Source organism: Leuciscus leuciscus (assembly GCF_965113295.1).
Source record: "Leuciscus leuciscus genome assembly, chromosome: 1".
Classification (NCBI taxonomy): Eukaryota; Metazoa; Chordata; class Actinopteri; order Cypriniformes; family Leuciscidae; genus Leuciscus; species Leuciscus leuciscus.
In genome coordinates, this window is record NC_138725.1 from 41,947,918 (window position 1) to 41,967,130 (window position 19,213).

Here is a 19,213-nt window from a genome sequence, read left to right on the forward strand (position 1 = left end):
ATTTACTCACCCCCATGTCATCCAAGATGTCCATGTCTTTCTTTCTTCAGTCGAAAAGAAATTAAGGTTTTTGATGAAAACATTCCAGGATTTTTTCACATATTATGGATTCCATTGGGACCCAAACGGTTCAAGGTCCAAATGACAGTTTCATTGCCGCTTCAAAGGGCTTTAAACGATACCAGACGATGAATAAGGGTCTTATCTAGCGAAACGATCGGTCATTTCAAAAATAAAATAAAAAGTTGACGTTTTATAAGCACAAATGTTCGGCTTGCTCTGTTCTGTGATGCGCGTTCGTGACGTCACGTAATACGCAATTACGTTGAAAAGGTCACGCTTGAAAAATTGAAGAAAATGTTCTTTTTGGCTTTTTAATATTAAAACACTCAGGATGCGCACACGAAATGGGCATTTTAAACGATAAACTGACACAAATACATTTGAAAATGTTTATATGGTCCTCCTTCCGCACATTTGTAAACACATCAAACTTGACCTTTTCAACGTAATTGCGTATTACGTGACGTCACGAACGCGCATCACAGAACAGAGCAAGGCGAACATTTGTGCTTATAAAACGTCAACTTTTTATTTTATTTTTGAAATGACCGATCGTTTCGCTAGATAAGACCCTTATTCATCGTCTGGTATCGTTTAAAGCCCTTTTAAGCGGCAATGAAACTGTCATTTGGACCTTGAACCGTTTGGGTCCCAATGGAATCCATAATATGTGGAAAAATCCTGGAATGTTTTCATCAAAAACCTTAATTTCTTTTCGACTGAAGAAAGAAAGACATGGACATCTTGGATGACATGGGGGTGAGTAAATTATCAGCAAAAGTTTTTTCAAAAGTGAACTTCTCCTTTAAGGGTTAATTATGCTTTGTAACACACACTGAAATGCTGATAATGGAATGTGTACACTTCATCACTGGAGGGTTCTGTAAGGGTTCTTGACTCATTTGAACTGATTGCATAATACTTTGATGATTAATGAATTATATAAATTTGTTCTAGTGATAAAGTGTGTTTACAAGCTGTTTAATTACTACAATTAAAAATGAATACAAAATAATTCCATAAAACTAAACCCCTATAAGTGTCTCCATATATTGCAGGTTCTATATATATATATGTTTATAGAACCTTTCTTGGTTTAAACCACCCTTACATAAAACTCACCATGTTGCAATACAGTAACGCTGTAATAGCATAAATGTTGTAGATTCATTCTAAATGTAACCTATTAGGGGAAGAAGGGAGTGAATCAATTTAGGCTAATTAATTAAACTATGAAATTGTAATTATTAAAATTCGACAGCTTGTGTAACAGAAATCACAGCTACACAGATCAAAGCACAGCAATTAGGCGCCATCCATTGTTTCACCTCAGGTTACTATGCGCTTACAAGTACAAATGCCATAGTTCAGCTATGGTAACTATACAAAAGCCACTTACATGATGAAATTACAGCATGCGGTCTGTTTGAAAGAGACGCGCAAATTGTTTACTTGCTTGGGCGCGTGCGTGCGCGTCACTGGCGCCCCTAGAGGCTCCACACAGTAGCGGCTCTTTTGTGCGCGATGATGACGTACGCGCTCGTGTGTAGTAGCGTGAACGCGCGCAGTGGTGCGCTCGCTCAGAGGGGGAGAAAAGAGCCGCCGAGGAGGGCAGAAACACAAGAGAGGGGCAATTTTTTTTTTCTACGACAGCACCGCGGCTTGGGGAACAAACCAACTGTGTCGAGTTGGCTGGCATGGAGCTGAGCGTTGCTGTTCTGAGCCGTTTCGAGCCGTCCACCTAAAAAGCCGGGGCATTTCGGGGGCAGTTTGCTGTTGGTCCCGGGGGTTCGTGGAGCCCGTGTGAATCTGTTGCTAGCAGCGCTCGAATGCTAGTTAGCTCCGCTGCTAAGCAGCTAGCCAACACTGCGAATCAATTGTGTCGGAGATCTCGGATTTACGTTTAAAAGCGGTCGCGTTCGTCCGCTGCTCTCGGGATTCGTTTTGACCGTTGAGTTTCGTCTTTTTCCTAAGTGAGGAGACGTTAATAAGCGAACGCTTGAGTTTCTATTTCGATTTATTTTCAAGCAGGGACTTTTTTTTTTCCTCCTCTATTAGCTTGTTAGCCGCTCTGGTTGGTTTAGTCCAGCTTGTTAGTAGTGTCTGAGATTTCTACTGTAATAGCTGTCAGCGACAACAGCCTCTTGACGAAAAGCCAGATTGTTGACATGAATGGTTTTATCGCGGACTGCGAGTTGTTTAGAGAGGCGATACTTTGAGATGCCGCGCGTGGGATACTTCATGTTTCCAGGGACGCTTTTATTTTCTTGTTAGACTGCTTTATGGGAGTGCTAGTGTGCAGCGTTTTGCTTTAGACAATACTGGTTTTTGCAGGAATTGCACGCGGTCCGATATTTTTTTTTTCCCCCATGCAAACTAGTTACTCACCTTTTCCCATCAATCGCGCATCGTTTTGATGTGGTTAAATCCCACATTCCAGTCGCGCTCTCGTTGTTTTTTTTATCTAACGTTAGTGATTCCTTGAGCTCCACGTTTGTATTCACGCTGCTGGTGGTACATGGTCAACAAGACAGATCGCTGATACAGGTTTTCATTGGTTTGCGGTTGGGGAAACGGCGAGATTCGGCTTTAAAGTATTATGGATGAACAGACCCGAATGCTGGCTAGCATGGGCGGACTCGGCGGACTCTCTCAAGCCGACGTGGGTGACCCCGATTCGGTTCGGAAGCAGCAGTCCCTCGGTCAACCGCAGCAAGACATAGGGGATATTCTCCAGCAGATCATGGCCATCACCGACGAGAGCCTCGACGAAGCCCAGGCGAGGTAAGACCTGTGAGAGGAGGAGGAGGACAAGTGTGGACGCTCTCGATAGATAGATAGATAGATAGATAGAGTGCAAAAGCAGCTGGACACAATATACACATCATTGCTTTAAAAACAGTCAATATAAATAGCGGCAAGTTGTCTCCCGAAAATCGTATGATACAAAGGCTTACACCTTTTTCTACATTTAAATCATATTTTATTGGACTGTCCCTTTTTTAACGCAAGTAGTAGGCTACACATTTGTATTAAGCAAGCTCACTTAAGGACTTGTTTAGTAAGAGTTTTACCAGATAAGGTATTATCATTTTTAATCATGTTAATGTTAAACATCATGTGTAAAATCAATTGGTGTTTTTTTTCCCCCCTTGTTTACTTGGTTTTCATTTTTATTGTGTACTGTATGCAACTCTTGTATTTTTTGTAATTCAGTTTTTGCCACAGATGCTGACATGGCATTCAAGAAAACTGTAAATACTTTTCTTTATTTACGTTTGCACATATTCTCACTAGAACTTAGTGTCTTAATATTAAAAAAAATGTTAATTTATTTACCGCATTGTTGGATTTGACCTTTTCAAGTTGTTAAAAGTTCTAAATGAATTGGCATTTGAAAAAAAATCTTAAGTCACTTATGAATGTAAATGCAATAAATGATTGAGTTTATGAGCAATCCGAACTTTCTCATTGAAAGTTATTATAACAAAAAAGTTTTAATACTAGGAGTCCTTGTGTTTGTAATTCCACTGCTTTCCACTCAAACAATGCACTAAATATGCTCCAAATAGATAATAGGACTATAATTACTAAAACCTAAGGATGCAAGTATTTTTCCCCTCTTCTGGTTTTGCTAAATGGGGCCAAAAAGGTTTTAGAGGTCAACCAATATGTTTGTTATCAGGAGCCCATGGGCTCTGTGAAGCCATTTGGTCTTCAGCGTGCGTCTGCCAGATTGAGGCCCCACTAGATAAATGAATTGGATTAATGTGCTACCTCGTCATTAGCATAGATAATCAGCGCGCGCTTAATTAAGTCATCGCCGTCAAACAGTGTCAGACTTAACCTCGAGACGAAAACACCGGACAGGATTGACGACTTTCCCGCCGTTACCTGCAGATCCTCCTCGGGTACAGTTCAGTGTGTTTCTATTGACCGCACTGAAATTGATCTCTTATGGATCGCTAGATTGCGCGCTGTGACCTGCGATCTGTTGAAAGGTCAACCCGAGCCACAGATCCCGCACAAAAGCTGCCTTTTAATGAGGGATCGTATGTGCGCGTATGCCTTGTGATGTGTCATTAGCTTGTGATTTTCCACCAAGCCATTTGACCACCTGGTTCTCTTAATTAATTCACTTCTCTTTTACCCTCCTCCTCCTCCCTGGTGTTCATCCTTTTCATTGTGTGTTGGGCGCAATCAATTCTCCTATAATGCGTGCGCGTGTGCAGCTGTCCACAAATTGAGTTTCTATTAATGAGATGGAGGGTCGCTACTCGAGCAACTTATAAACCCAGCGAAATTGCCTTTATATCTATACCGCATTTCTCGGGTGATATTGTGTAGTGACTTTGTTTGCCTTGTACAAAAGACTGATGAGTTGAATGATGATGTTGTGATGGTGTGCATGAATGTTTTAAGAGGGTTTTTAGGTATTTGGTTGAAGATAAGCAATCAGCAGTCTTAAGGAATAGGGAATCTAAATTGTTCACCTAAAAATTACTTTTTCATTTTGCTGAGTGTCCTGGCTGCTTTTTTCAAAGTAATGAAACTGAACGGGGTGACCATCAAGCTCAAAAAATGATAAAGTGTAATAAAAGCTCTCTATGACCTGTGCTCTATCTTGAAGTCTCATGAAGTCATATTGCTTTGTGTGAGGACCAGGCCGAGATTTCAAACTCTCCAAAATTGTCATGATGCCTAGAAACTAGCCTATGCTTCTTGTAATAACATCCAAATTAAATGGTTTTTTATTAAAGCCAAAAATATAATTGTCTAAGTTTTTACTTGGGGTGGGAATCACAGGGTACCTCACGATACGATACGTGGCTCACGATACCGATATTCTGCGGTAATCTATATATTGCTAGACAATCCTATAATGATACGACATCTGTCTAACTATAAAAACATAATGCCTGTGAAAAGGTTAAGTGCAGGTTTTCTCTCTTTAAGGCCAAAAAGTATTTCAGTCCGTAAATTAAATTTAACATTAAGTAAATTAAACATTTTATGCTTATACTTTTGAAAAGCTTAAACGTTTCTTTGTGTGTAAACTTACACCTTAACCTGCTTATCGACTTATCGTTTTATATAAACCTGGTACATTTAAAAATGTACCAACAAAATGTACAAACGCTCCCGTGTGCATCTGTGTAAGTGCTCGGTAAAGAGCGTCAAAGATTTCTATTTACAACATGTTTGTCCCATCAATGGTATAAAAGCTGAAGTGCGTTAAATGTGCCTGGGGCATTATTTTACTCGCACTGCTGTCCGCCATCCCGTTAAAAACTCTTTTTCTTAGGCTAGTTAACTTATGTTCGCGCCTTATTTGATTAATTAAAATATTGCCGCCAGTTTATCGATTCTCGCATCGCATTCGCACAGAGAAGGACAGCGATATATATCGCCCTATCAATATTTTGTCCCATGCCTAGTTTTTACCATATACAAAACAGGGGTACATTATGCAGACTTTCAGTTTGAAATTGACAATGTAGGCCTAAAAGTTAGGCTCAAAAGAAGGAAAACCCTCCATTTGTGAAACATGAAACATTTCATTCAACCAGTTTTTGAAGTAAGGGGAGTCTGAAAATGTCCATTTTAAGAGTATAGTTTTTTTGTTGTTGCAAGGATCGTACCCAACAATAAAGATAACCAAATAGTTTTTTAAAAGCTAGAAATTAGGTAGAAATGCCTCCTTAATCTATGCAGATGCTATCCTATTTCTAAAAGGTAAATTGCAAAAATGTTCTCAACTCTGGAACCTCTGCATCTTCAAACTGGCATGAAGATTTGTCACAGCATGTGTCATGTTAATGATGCCAAACTCTGTTAATTCTTGTCTTTCATAGCTGGTCATGAAATGGCATGTTTAAATATGCAGAATCAAATTCGAGAGCTGGGGAAAAGGGAAAGTTTTTGAATCGTTTGGAAAAAAAGGCGGTGTAAATAAACATTGTTTAAAGCATCTCATTGACATGAGGGTGAGTAAATGACAGAAACCTTTTTTGGTGAACTATTCCTTTAAGCATAATGCAAGATATGGTTAGTGATGGACGTAAATGCATTTTCTCTTTAGTCACTTCTCTGTCGCTGATATTCTAGAGTTATTCTTGAGTATAAGCCCTTGCCACCTTCAGTTATGAAGCGAAAAAGCCCTTCGGTGTTTCCGCACAGGCCTGAAATAGTTCGGATACCTGAGAGAAATATGCATTATTATTTTGTCAAGTGCGGGATGGTTTTAGGGCAGATAAGCCAGCTTCATTTGTGGAGTGGAGAGCTTTACTCCGCTTCAGAGAGATTGTACCTAGTGCGGTCAGCAATCTTGCACATTATAAGACATATTGCTTTCTTTTTTTTTAAAATCTCTTTTATAAACAGATTTCCTTTATTTGATACTAATGAAATATGCATGATTGTGGTATCTCATTAAATAGATTTGTGGCTCATCACAATGCCTCTTAAATTAATTAGTTTAATGTGTCCCAAACCTGCATTATTTGCTGAGTGGAGGCACGTGCTTTGCTCAGAAAGCAAAGATACGTGGTTCTGTCTGGATTGCTTATTCATTGCATGTTCAAAAATAAATGTAATGCACAAGACTTGCTTTGCATTGGTAGATAAGGTCAATTGAATTGATTGACTAGATTACATCAATCAGAAAAGAGCAAGTTAAGCATTTATATCGCTATAAAAGCACTTTCATGTATACGTCCTAATTCATTAAGTAGGTTTGTGTTATTTATACATGTGAGATTTCTGCGATTTCTTTTACTTTGCTCTCACTAGTTACTGTTTTGTTACCCAGGTTTTTCTTTCAACATCTTGAACATTTTTTGGCAAAAATCAGACTTGTTCTGATTCCATTATCATGTGCCACAGTACTTGATTTCTGTTTTCTATTCTTCTCTTGATCTGCATTATTTACTGTGGGGGGTCTCTGGTCCCAGTTTAAGGGGTGTATGGGGTGGGATGTCATCGGGACGGTGGGGGCAGATGCCAGCGCTGTCTGTGCCTGCCGCCCTCAGCCTCTCACCCTGTTGCCCTGTGTCCAGATGCTGGCCAGAGGAGGCACCGGCGCAGTGGACCCCACAGAGGGAGGGGGAGCTGGGGGGGAGCACAGCAGGGTGTGCCCTGCCGCTCAACTTCCAGCACAGGTCAGTACAGGAGCGCATGAGCACCCCCTCCTCTTCTCTCCCCCATCATCCCCTCCATGTTGATGACAAAGAGAAAAATGCACTCTCATACAGTTAAAGAAGCACTTCAATCTCTGTGGGGCTAAACTTTTTATTTTTTTTAATTATGCAATTCCTTCTTAAAAGAACCCAATTCAGACCCCTTTGAATAGACCAAAATGTGAATCAAGTTATTTTTTGCATTCACATTGTCTCTGGCCCTAAAAATGGGCTTTTAGTCGGGGCTGTTTTAGTTGTGATTAGCCTACTGTTCAATAACCACTTGAATGTTTTATTGATTTTCTTTTTTCATTTTTTTTTTCATTATATTTTATAATAGGCTAATCAATTTGATTATATCAAAACAATTATATTTTATTCATTATATCCGTATTAAATTTAATAATGTAATATTCAATTACAAAGCAAGGCAGCTCTGATTATGCCTAAATTTTCACAGGAAACTAAACTAAAACCTTTCTTTTTCTGTTTATTTGACAATAGATTTAAAAGATGCCCCTCGTTATCTCTAGAAATGAGAATAAGTGACTTATCTCCTTGTTTGTTTCATTGCATGTCATCATTCTCTTTGTATAGTAACCTTTAATGGCCAAAATATTTCTGATTATGTGCATGAGAAGGTAAAGTGAACCTGAAGCGCTTTGCGCTCACATTGTGCTTTATAAGCGATGGACACTTAAAGTAAAGCAAACTCAAAACACCTCATGAGATGGTTTTCGTTTTAAGATTAGTTTGTATGAGAGCCACATATATTCACCCACTCTCAGGCCAAGTGAACCAAAGGCTCTTAACTACCACAGACTTCACATATTCATACAATTAAGCAAAATCTCCATCCCCATGTCACATCCCAGGAAAGATTTTGGTTGCATCAGTTAAGTCTTTTCATGATCACCCATCCATTGACACGAGTTTAGGTTTCTGTTTGTACTATCAGTTGTCATTCCTTGATGTTTCTGTATTTGTCTTGCTCATATTTGCAAAAAGAAATAACCTACAATAAGACGCAGCGATCTATTTTTGCCATCTCATGTCTTTAAATGTTTGTTCCTCTTGCATTGAATTCTACATTCCTGAAATGTTTGGGTGTGAACACATCGAAGCCAACAAAGAACATTTTAGGCAGCGAATGAAGTCTTGGAAGCTGAGCAAACTTCAGATTTACTTCTTCAAGTTGGATGATACACAAGACAATTGGAAAGTAGGCAATGTGATAAGACAAGCTAACTAATCAACAGTAACAGATTCAGCATTGCCCAAGCTAGTGCCGTTGCCCATTTCCAACAAAATTACCCAACGAGTTGCACTGTGTGTCATCAGCTTAAGGCCTCATCCACAAAAAACAATATTTTTTTGGGATTTCCCACGTTATCTGTTTGCCTCGGAGCAAAAGGGAAACGTTCTAACTTTGTTTAGTTGCGGCCAACTGCAATATTAGGTAGCGAGTGTTGTGGTGTTCAGTTTAGGACTTTCTCATAAAAGATTATTCAGGTTAGTCGGAGTGCTTTGTAGCATCACATTTTTACGAAATGCAGTGCATTTTTTGATATGCAATGCTGAGAGTATTTTGAAGTGGCTGCATGTCACATGATTTGTGGGTTTATCAGTTTGCTTGCCCATGTTAATCCCAGCTGTTAGTTGGACAGTTTTAATGAGAACACGTTGATTATTGGCATTTGTTAGGGGTTAACGATGCTCCTGGAAAGCATGCTTCATCTGCTCTCTAATACAGTAGCGCTGAAATCTGGCTGCGTGTAGATAAGCTTCCCAGGCATCAGAGCTTACCGAGCCTGGAAATAAAGTTTGCTGATGGGAGACTGCCCTGAAATGATCGATGATTGGATTTAGCACATATGATTCTGGCTTTGAGAAGAATGTTTCCTCTGTGAGACAGAGGGTCCTCACTTGTTTTGATATTCTCCAGACCTGCTCGATAAATTAAGCACGTTCGGGGTGTAAAAAGGGCTGGATAATACCATTAAAGGGTGGAATGCTTTTCCCTGAAGACAAATGAGGACCATGTGTCAGTTACTCATTTAGCTGGAGTGAGCCGAGACTGCTGCTGTATCTTCTCAATCTACAGACACCGAGCTTTTTAAAAGACTTGAGTTTTAGTGTGTCCATTACATCTTGATTGATTCTTGAGTAGATGTTTGCACCTGTGATTGTGATCATATTCTGCTGCGAATGTTAAAGGTTGTTGGTATGTCTTCAATAACCATAAATCCTCTGGTGTGTTTGGCAGCGAAACGACGTGTGCTTTAAATTGAGACTTTGAAAAATCAATCATTAATGATTCTCTAAAAAGGATCCTTACATGGTTGGTGTTTTAAAAACAATGCTCAACCAATAGCTAGAGAGCAGAGTTGATGAAATATGTAAAAAGGATTGTGAATGAGATGAAGTCTTATATTGCATGATATATATTCTAAAAATTCACAAAAATGTGAAGCCATTATTGGGCTAATTGGCTCTGAGATCTGCACACAAAAACAATTGGTTTCACCAACCACTCAAAACCAAAACAAAAGTGTTCCAACCAATCACCGACGGAGGAGGGTGTTGTAAGGTTTTGTGCTCCTGTACTGCTGCACGCGAAGTCAGAGCTGAAGAAGAAGCTGGCTCAACCTCACAACACCCTCCCCCTGTCGGTGATTGGTTGGAACACTTTTGTTTTGGTTTTGAGTGGTTGGTGAAACCAATTGTTTTAGTGTGCAGATCTCAGAGCCTAGGCTGCCTACAGAGACGCGTTTTTTTGACGGCATGCTTATGGGGCGGGCAGCTAGCGGATCGTTAGGAAAGATTAGATGAATGTGATCTTTTTTTGGGGGGCCTGAAATCACTGATACAACCTTTAAGGTGCGAAATGCAATCGGTAAATGGATTTGTGTATTTTTTCTATTGATCGTGGCAGCAAATGAAGTAGAAAAGCATCATAACTGGCCATGTATCAAGACAAGTGTTGTAGACGCATGTCTGTTGAGATGCTGTGAAGTGTGCCAGATTGTGGTAGAAGATGTGGAACTGCATTTTGCAAATTGTATTTGGAAGATTTTTGTGGAAGCATTTGTGCCATGACCTTATTTGAATAATTTATTTACTAAGATAACACGTGCACACACAAAGTATGTAAATAAATGGCTCTATCATTGGCCTTGAGTTTCCCTCTACGGATTTATTTCTTATTGACGAGGCTATTGGTAGAATTCAAAACGGACAGAAGGGCAATTTGTTAATTGGGCACAGCGTTCGACAGATGCCAATAAACTTAAAATGGCCAAATGCTGATCGATACGTTGGTCTTTCACTGTTTGAAATGAAATATAATCAGTCTCTCTCTAACGCTTTCCTTCTCTCTTCCAGAAAACACGCACTGAACTGCCACAGGATGAAGCCGGCTCTCTTCAGTGTTTTATGCGAGATCAAAGAAAAAACTGGTAAGTCGTTCACTTGCTCTGCCAATGCAGAACTTCTATGCAGGTTTGTGGCTTCAAGCCGCGCTCCCACATTTCGAGGAGATCTTTTTCATTACACTATTGATTCTGCATTGACCATATGCAGAGACAGGTGTTTAATAATCATCAGTCTGAATTTGAGTCCCCATGCTCTTTTTTTTGCGTCAGTAGGGTTCCTCTGGGCTTTCCAGGTGTCTTATTGTATCGCCCACTGCAATCATTAAGTGTCATAGCAATGGATTCAATGTTTACAATGTGTGAAATCTCACTTGAATGCATTTCAAAGCTTTGAACTATCAACAAGTGTATTTGCTTCACTCTCATTGTTGCTTTGTTACATTTCTCATTGTGAACCCCATGCACACAATCCATCCCAGTCCAAACAGGTAACGGCTCTCGCATCTCAACTCGAAGATCCACAGTGGTCAGTTTTCTGGCAGATCTGCAGCTTTCTCTGCTCAAACGAGAGGCTGACAAATGATTAAATATTTATGGAGGTGTTGGCGTTGTCTTTGTGCCATGGTTTCTCTCGTTTCTTTCCTGTCATATCCTGCAGCTTGAATCCATCTCAGGTTCTGTAACAAGCATGCTCATGTGGAATTACAGTGCAAAAATGATGTGCAACGGTCTGTTTGTGGCAATCTGTCAATAACCCAGTCTTACTTTCCTATAATTGGATGCAAGTAAAGGGTAGGCTAGAGGAATGGGTATTGGGGGTTGTCCCTGTTGCCAAGGCAACCTGCTGTCTTATTTACCTAATGTCATTCACTTTGATTTTCACATTTAGCCTGCCAGTGGAGAAAGGGCCGGGGAGAAATGCAGCACTAAATGGAAGGTGTTGTCGGCAGTGCAGACAGGCGAAGTTAATGGTCAGAATTTTTCCATATATCACTTCGGTTATCGCCAAACTTAATCTAGAATTCGTGTTTTACCCTGAAGACTTCGGCGTAAATGAGCTGATTTACTAGATGACAGGAACAAGGCCATTACCGTCTGATCTGAGCCGTGATTTTGCGTTTAAGGCCTGTTTATGGCAGTTTCATTGCGAAAAAATTATTTGTTTTGCATCAAAACTTTGCAATAAATAATGGAATCCGCAATTAAATTATATGCATTTTATATTATATACATTTAACATATATTTTATAAAAGTAATATCTTGTCTGAAATCTATTAGGGGTGGGGGAAAATCAATTCACACATGAATTGCGATTCTATCTTCTGCCGATTCGCATCGATTTACAAATTTTAAAAAATCGATTTTCTGTGTTACATTTCTTTAACCTCGCAGTGCTGCTTAAAGTTATTGATGCTTAGTGTGAAAAAGGACTTGGGACAAAGTGCCAAAGAGGCACGTGATCCCGAGTTCAGTTCTCTTTCACAGCTTATTGCGCTTGAATGGTCAAATACACAAATGATTATGTAAAAATGTACACCGTGTGAACATAAATGCACATTTGACAAATGCAGTCTGTTATGTCATACGTGAGCACAAACCGTTGGGAGCAAATCAGATGTGTAACATTATATTAGATCTGTGCATTTGTTCTTAAAGGGACAGCAGCCTAATAAACTACTGCTGACTGTTTTAATAAAAAACACACAAAAAAACAATCACTCGCTGTTTTTGACTGAATCACTTTTGTATCTTCATTATGAATACATTTATATTTAACAGTAAAGACTCAATTTATATTCCATCTAGTGAAGACTACTATTTTATTTTTTACATTTGATTCAAAACCATAAACGTTCGGTAGAATGTGATTCCTTACAATTCTTATCTATGGTATTGAGTGATCGGTGAGATCGAAACATTTACAAAAGTCAGTTTAGCATTTGAATACAAGCACAGGGTTGTCGCAGTCCAATATTTCACACTCTGAGTTCGAAGAGATGTATTGTTTTGCTTTAAAATCTGCTTGGACTTTGTCTAAACAGGCCTCTGAGTGTACTTGTGTGGTGGATGGTGTCCATCATGGTGATCAGCACGTCCCCCACCTCCTTCCCAGCTCTGTGTGTGTGTGTGTGTGTGTGTGTGTGTGTGTGTGTATATATATTATACCTGCACTGTTTTTCTCCAAGACTCCCCGCTGCTTTTATCTCCTGCCTCTGGAATGTGAATTAAAGAAGGCAGCCTCCTCTACTGCACATGATTGTAGTGCTGATCAGTAGTCTTTACATCTGTTTTCTACAGTCTCGGTGTGTCTGCCTCTGTCTCACTCTCTCTCTGTCCTACACCGAACAGCAGGGATAAAAGCGAGCTGGAGCTCAGGCCTTTCCCTGCCGCTGCGGTCTTGTCCTCTCCTCCTCCTCCTCCCTCCCGATGCCTTGCTTCCATTCTTGAAAGAGAAGTCTTGCTCTGAACTCGGGGCTTTGATATGGTAATGGGGGTGGAGGGGAGGGTTAGGGAAGAGTGGGGGAGGGGCATTGAATTCCTCGGAGTGCTGCTGCAGTTGGGAAGATTGTTTTTTATTGTTAAGGAAATGTTCTGCTCAAATGCAAGTCACACTAACCCCCCCTAACCCGAATATTCCCATCTGTTTAACATAAACTTCATGTGCGTGAAATGTAAGATTTGTTAATTAATCTCCTTAGAAACAAATTAAGAGAGAGAGATGAGGTTTCTGAGCCAATTGTCTCTTCGGTCTTGTCCCCTCCCCCATCGACTTAAAAAAAGAAAAATGGTTGCAGCAAGTTGATTCTCACCCTTTCCGTCACCCTGACTTTTGTTCTGGATCCAGCTCGTCGCAGAGGTCACAAGCTTTTGTACGTCCTGTTTTTACAGGTTTTTGAATTGTAAATGAAGCGTGGCCAATAAAATTATAGGTAGTTGACAAGAAACATGTACATGAACAGCTTTTTTTTTTTTATTAAGGTTTTAGGTTAAAATGTATATAACAATGGGGTATAAACCACAGTGAAAATCTGATATTCAAACAGTTGTTTCAGCTGCAAATTAAAGTAAAAAAAAAAATTTAAACAAAAACATATGTGATTATTGATCATGTGTTCTTGCTGCTTTTTGAAGCACAAGATGCTCTTTTGATCATTGTCTAGTTACTGCGGATAACACCAGGTTTTACCCAAACTTTCACAGAATACAAAGGCATTCTGAAATGTTAATTCAGGTTAATTTGCCAAATTAACTTTTCGATTGTAGATAATATAACCGAATTAAACATTAGAACAATTTTAACTAGTGGTCTCAGATCCTAATGTACGTACAAAGGGAAAAGTGTATTTTTGTAAAATATTTTACATAGTGCTTTTGTGTAAACAATATTTCTTAAAGGAACAAATATTTCATGTCCCCTCTCAATATAATGTCAAAAATTGCATGATCAATTATTAACAGAAAAAAAAAGAACTTCAGAACAGTTTTAGATGAAATGTATCATGTCAGACTGCAGGTTACCCAACCACACAAAAGCACTTTCTTTTGTGTCCTTCACTTACAGGTACATATTGAACCGAATTGTACCATTCTGTTCAGACAGAGAGCTTCAGAATTCTGAATTCATGTTGCAGAAGGTTTATAGTTGAATCTCTTTGCCATTTCTACAGCTGTTAACTCCCTTGCTAATAGCTCATAATAGTGAAGTCACGTGATGTTTGTAGAGTACCTACCAGAAGAACCGGCCAGGTCAACTTTACTCTTAGTGCGTTTCTGCTATTAAAATCCCAGAAACAAATACATGATTCGGCAGGACTAAGAATGCAATGGCCTCAAATAAACCTAGCACTGCATGAATTAAATATGAGTTTTATTTTTTAATGTCTGAATGTGGTTAATGGTTTATAAAACCATGTCTAATAGGCTTTAAAAGGACAAAATGTCCAGTATCACTCCAGTGCACTGGTGAGTTATGATGCGTTTCCCATATATTTCCAGTTTCCATGAAATAATCGTTTCTGGTCTCTTGTAGTACTTTTTACAATTTTACTTGTAGTTTTTATTTTATTTTTTATAACTAGCAACTAGACCACATAAGGGTGGTCATGAGAAAAGTTTTAAATTCCAACTGGCCACTGTTCAAACATATAAACTTGCCTTAGTGGTATTTTACATGATTTGGAGATGTCAGGTGAAGTTTTGTTAAGATTGGCTTGATTGGTAACTTATCCTGTCAGTTTAAGTAGCAAATTATTCAAAGTGCACCATCAAATGCCTTTCCAAGTATTGAAAAACTTTGCTATCAAGCTATCATGTAAAACTGGTAGATGGTTTCCATGTAGATGCATGTAGTTCTAGAACGAGCCCCTCTGGTTCTGAAAAATGGACTCAAATCCTTGTTTATAACCAGCCTGTATGATCTACATAACTCCAGTTTCTCAGTCTGGTCGGTCGAAGACCTAATTAAGGCTTTTTAATTATCATTCATTTTTGAAAGACCTTAATTTGAACCCTCTTGTAAAATTTTATGAGTTGTTGGAAATCTCAGACTCGTTTTACGAGGCAGAGCCTGCAGGCCTATGGGTAAAAGATCCAGTGGAGTGTGAGACTTTTTACAACTTAAATAAACTGCAATAGAGATGAACTCAGACGAACCGTTACTCTAACAAACTAAACGTTTGTGCGCCGTGACTAAAGCGTTCAACCTGGCTTCAGAATTAACAGCAAAAAGGACTATTTTCAACATATTTATAGCAGCCAAACGTATAAAACTAGCATCCCGAACATCATCATTTGGTTGTCCCCTCCATTTCATTCGACATTTCTTGTGTGGCGCTCTGTCACTCAATCTGTTTTTCTCTCCTCTGTTCTAGGAGTGAGAAAGATAGAGTGTGAAGGGGGGAGAGAGGGGAGAGAGAGAGAGAGAGACAGCGATAGAGAGAGATTGATGAGGCAGTAAGAGCAGCAGTAATTACTCTGTGTCCATTCCCCACGCCGGATTGGCAGACGGCTAATATCACACAGACCCCTGGCCCTGACAGGCGCCCCCCTTCCCCCCCATCACAAGGTCCAGAATGGTGGGGGGGAGAGAGCGTCACCCCGAACACTCGGCGCTGTCCTAATGCTGTGTGGGCTGAGCGTCTTTCCTCTCATTACGTTGTTCCTCGAGGAATCAAGCCTTTTCTCAGGACTGGACAAGCAAAATTGGATGGTGCACTTGTGAATGCAAGGAAACGTTTAAAATGCGTCCAGGCCTTTTGAGTTGATCAGCCAAGTACTTCCTCTGCCCTAATAGTTTAATTTATTGGAAAATGCAATTTGAAGATGACATGAAATCTTAATTGACCCTATTTACTAAATGATTGTGCCTGGTCCTATTGTGCACAATTCATCAGTATGTGATGTTCTCATTTCATCAAAATGCAGTAATTTTATGCTTTGCAATTTGCATGTGTCTGTATCAGCATTTACTGACGTCAGTGACCATAGATGTAGATACGGGGGGAAATCATATGAAGCATTAGCATTATAGACCAGTGGTTCTCAACCTTTTTGACTCCAGTGCCTACAATTGTTCACAACAATATTCAAAGGCCCCGTTGCTTTTCTAAAACTTTGTGATTTACTGGACGATACGCTTGGCTCATGAGACGATGCACAGTATTGGGTTCACGAGAACGAGACGATATTTTTAAGAAACTCTATATTTAAGAAATCTTCAATGAGAAAATATGACTGGAAAGTCTTTTATTCGTCCGAAAGTCACAAAATGCAAAACAATACAGGCACATTTAACTAATCTAGGGCTATTACTGATTATTTTGGTAATCATGTAATTGTTCAATTATTTTATATATATATTTATATTATTATTTTATTATTATTATTATTATATATTTGTTTTTGGTAATAAAAATAGACCTAAGTAGCCTTTAAAATTATTTGAAATGCATATATAATAATAATGAGACAAAAATTGGTTTGAATAAAGTATCAAAAGCAAGTGATTTTATGGTTTTATTGAACAACACTGTTGTAATACACATAATTATTATAAACCATCAACTTGTATACATTATGTATTATAACAAATGCCTGCATTTTCAGGGTGCCAACAGCCAGCCTGGTGATGATTGTTGTTACACTTAACAGAATGACCAAATATTTGTTTTAATATTGGCCAAACAACATTTGATTCAAATGTCCACTTAATCTTTAATATTTGGCCACTTCTTAATGATTGAAATGCTCCAGTTTTCTATCGATGGATACGCATTCTGGCGATTGCCATATGCTTTAATGTCACCAGTCATTTACGCTGGTTTTTGAATTAGCACTTGCGCAGGTGAGACCTGAACAGCACACATTAACTGTGTTTAAACTAAACTCATTTAAGCCTTGCCAATTTAAACATTCAAGCGCAAGAAGACACAAAAGAGGACTCGCACGCTCTGTGAGAAGCACACGGAAAGCCGCATCTCAGGGTATGTTTACACGACAACTTTGTATGCGTCTTGGCCGTTCATTTACACGGCAACGCCGTTTTGGGGGCCAGAAAACTCACGCTTTTGAAAGCGGGATTCAAAGTGCAGAGTTTTAAAAACGATGCTTTTTCTGTCTCCAAACTCTCCATATAAACAACAAAAATGTGAATTTGTGAAAACGGTGACGTCATGCGTATTACGTGTTAATGATAATCGAGCAATAAAATACAAAGAAATCACTCACTGCTCTTGATTGAATAGCTACAGTGAAGAAGATTATATGCAATGTTGTTTTACATTTGATTACTATATTTAATTTCTGTACCTGAAAACTACTGTTGGATACCTGAACATTATTTGCTTATTTTCTTTCTTATTTGACAATAGTACTTTTTTCCCCCTGAACATAGCACATGCCGAACCGTACCCAAACTGTGACCCTAAAACCAAACTGTGAGTAATTTGAACTGTTACACCCCTAGTGGGTGTGTGTATGTATAAAGTGTATATAACACGCACAGTATATATATTTTGTGTTGTTTGTTCATTTTAAACTCATTTTTATTTTAAGTAATTTTGAGGCCCAGTGTTCAACCCCTTTCCACTGGTTGAGAGCCACTGCTATGTACTGAACATTTCCTCTGAATATTCGGTTTCATCCGGAAACATTTCCAATCAGATGTTTAATGCATTTTGAATGCTGTTATCTTTATCACAAAATAATACAAAACAATTATGACCACGTCTCATAATACTTACAAAAAATTCTTATTTTTAAGCACAATGTGGACAAATTTTGTCATCCACTTTCTACATTTTTAGGCTCAGAATTCAGTTCAGTAGAGTGTAGTTTTCACTCTATTAAACATCCTAAATTTGTGTTGGGATTAAGCGCTCAAAAGAGGAGCGACAGCCGTATTTATCTGCGGTGTGTCAAAACTCATGGAGATGTCCCTCAGTGTGCTGGTCTAGAGAGCAGTGTTTGAAAGAAGCCCATGTCTCTTTAATTAAAGATATGTAAATGTGGCCTCAGCTGGATTACATTAGCTGGCGTGGCTTTGGTGGGGTGTAGAGAGTCAGAGCCCTACACCTAATCCAGACTAATTAAGGATTAATTACAATTGATGGGAGGCTTCCATCCCTGTGTGGAGGTCCTCACTGCAGTCTGTGACTAATCTAGAGCACTGGAGAAGGGATTTGAGCAGGGGTGATCTGTCAGAGTTTGCTCCGAGCTCCTTTCACTTTAAGCTTCTCTCGAGGGAGGGAGTTTCAAGTTTCTACGCATACCATTTGGATTGAGGCATTGGCCTTTTGTTAAGCTACAATAATCTGTTTGTCTCACGCGAAGGTGTTAATACAAACTAGCTCTACATGGACACACGGCTAGTTAGTGGTGGCGTCTAAGGCTCAAATGTAGGGTTAGGGATTTGAACAAACCACTTACCCCAAGTATTAACCTTTGACGAGTAACATGTCTTAAACCAATTGCACTGCAGACTTGAATGATACCTTCAATATTGGTTGCGATATTACTTTTTGTAAGCAGTGTAACATTACGATAAAAATCGGTGGGAAAAATAATTCGGAGTCTCTTATGCTCACCAAGGCTACAGTTATTTGTTCAAAATACAGTAAAGCAGTAATATTGTAAAATAGTATTATAATTTGAAATCATTTTAAAATATCATGTATTCCGGTTAGGGCTGGGCGATATGGCCTAAACAATTTTTACGAAAAAAGAAAAAAAAATCCTACTTAAAATCAATCTGCAGATGGCAAATAAATTGTTCAAAACAAGTTTTAACTTTATTTTGTTTTAATTTTTCCTTCTGGGATTTGATTTGGATTTCCCACTTGGGGTTCAAGTGCAATCAAGAAACAACAAGCCAAAAGGACAAGATGGAAGGCTTGCCTTTGTAAACAGTGAAAATGTAACATTGCATGTAACATTATTTCTTGACACAAATTTCACAATTTCAATTCAATTCTTGTGATTTGATTCTGATCTTGATTCAATATCGATTCCTTTGGATAAATATTAGGTACAGTAGATGCATGTTGTTTCTCAAAACAAAACCAAATCTCACCTAATGCTGTAAACATAGAGCCCTGTCA

General features: G+C 38.9%; 1 protein-coding gene across 3 annotated transcripts in view; it reads left to right on the forward strand.

Annotated features, from left to right (window-relative positions):
• Nucleotides 1-1,611: 1,611 nt before the first annotated feature.
• The window catches only part of pbx4 (pre-B-cell leukemia transcription factor 4), a 37,882-nt gene continuing 20,280 nt past the window's right edge, over nt 1,612-19,213 (forward strand). Inside the window, exons 1-3 of one of the 3 annotated variants that reach the window (XM_082139487.1) lie at nt 1,612-2,847; nt 7,122-7,223; nt 10,626-10,699. In XM_082139487.1, the coding sequence (XP_081995613.1) occupies nt 2,663-2,847; nt 7,122-7,223; nt 10,626-10,699 (361 nt within the window). In that variant the 5' untranslated portion in view covers nt 1,612-2,662. The remainder of the gene's footprint in view (nt 2,848-7,121; nt 7,224-10,625; nt 10,700-19,213) is intronic. The other 2 variants (XM_082139485.1, XM_082139486.1) reach the window with 2 other exon arrangements.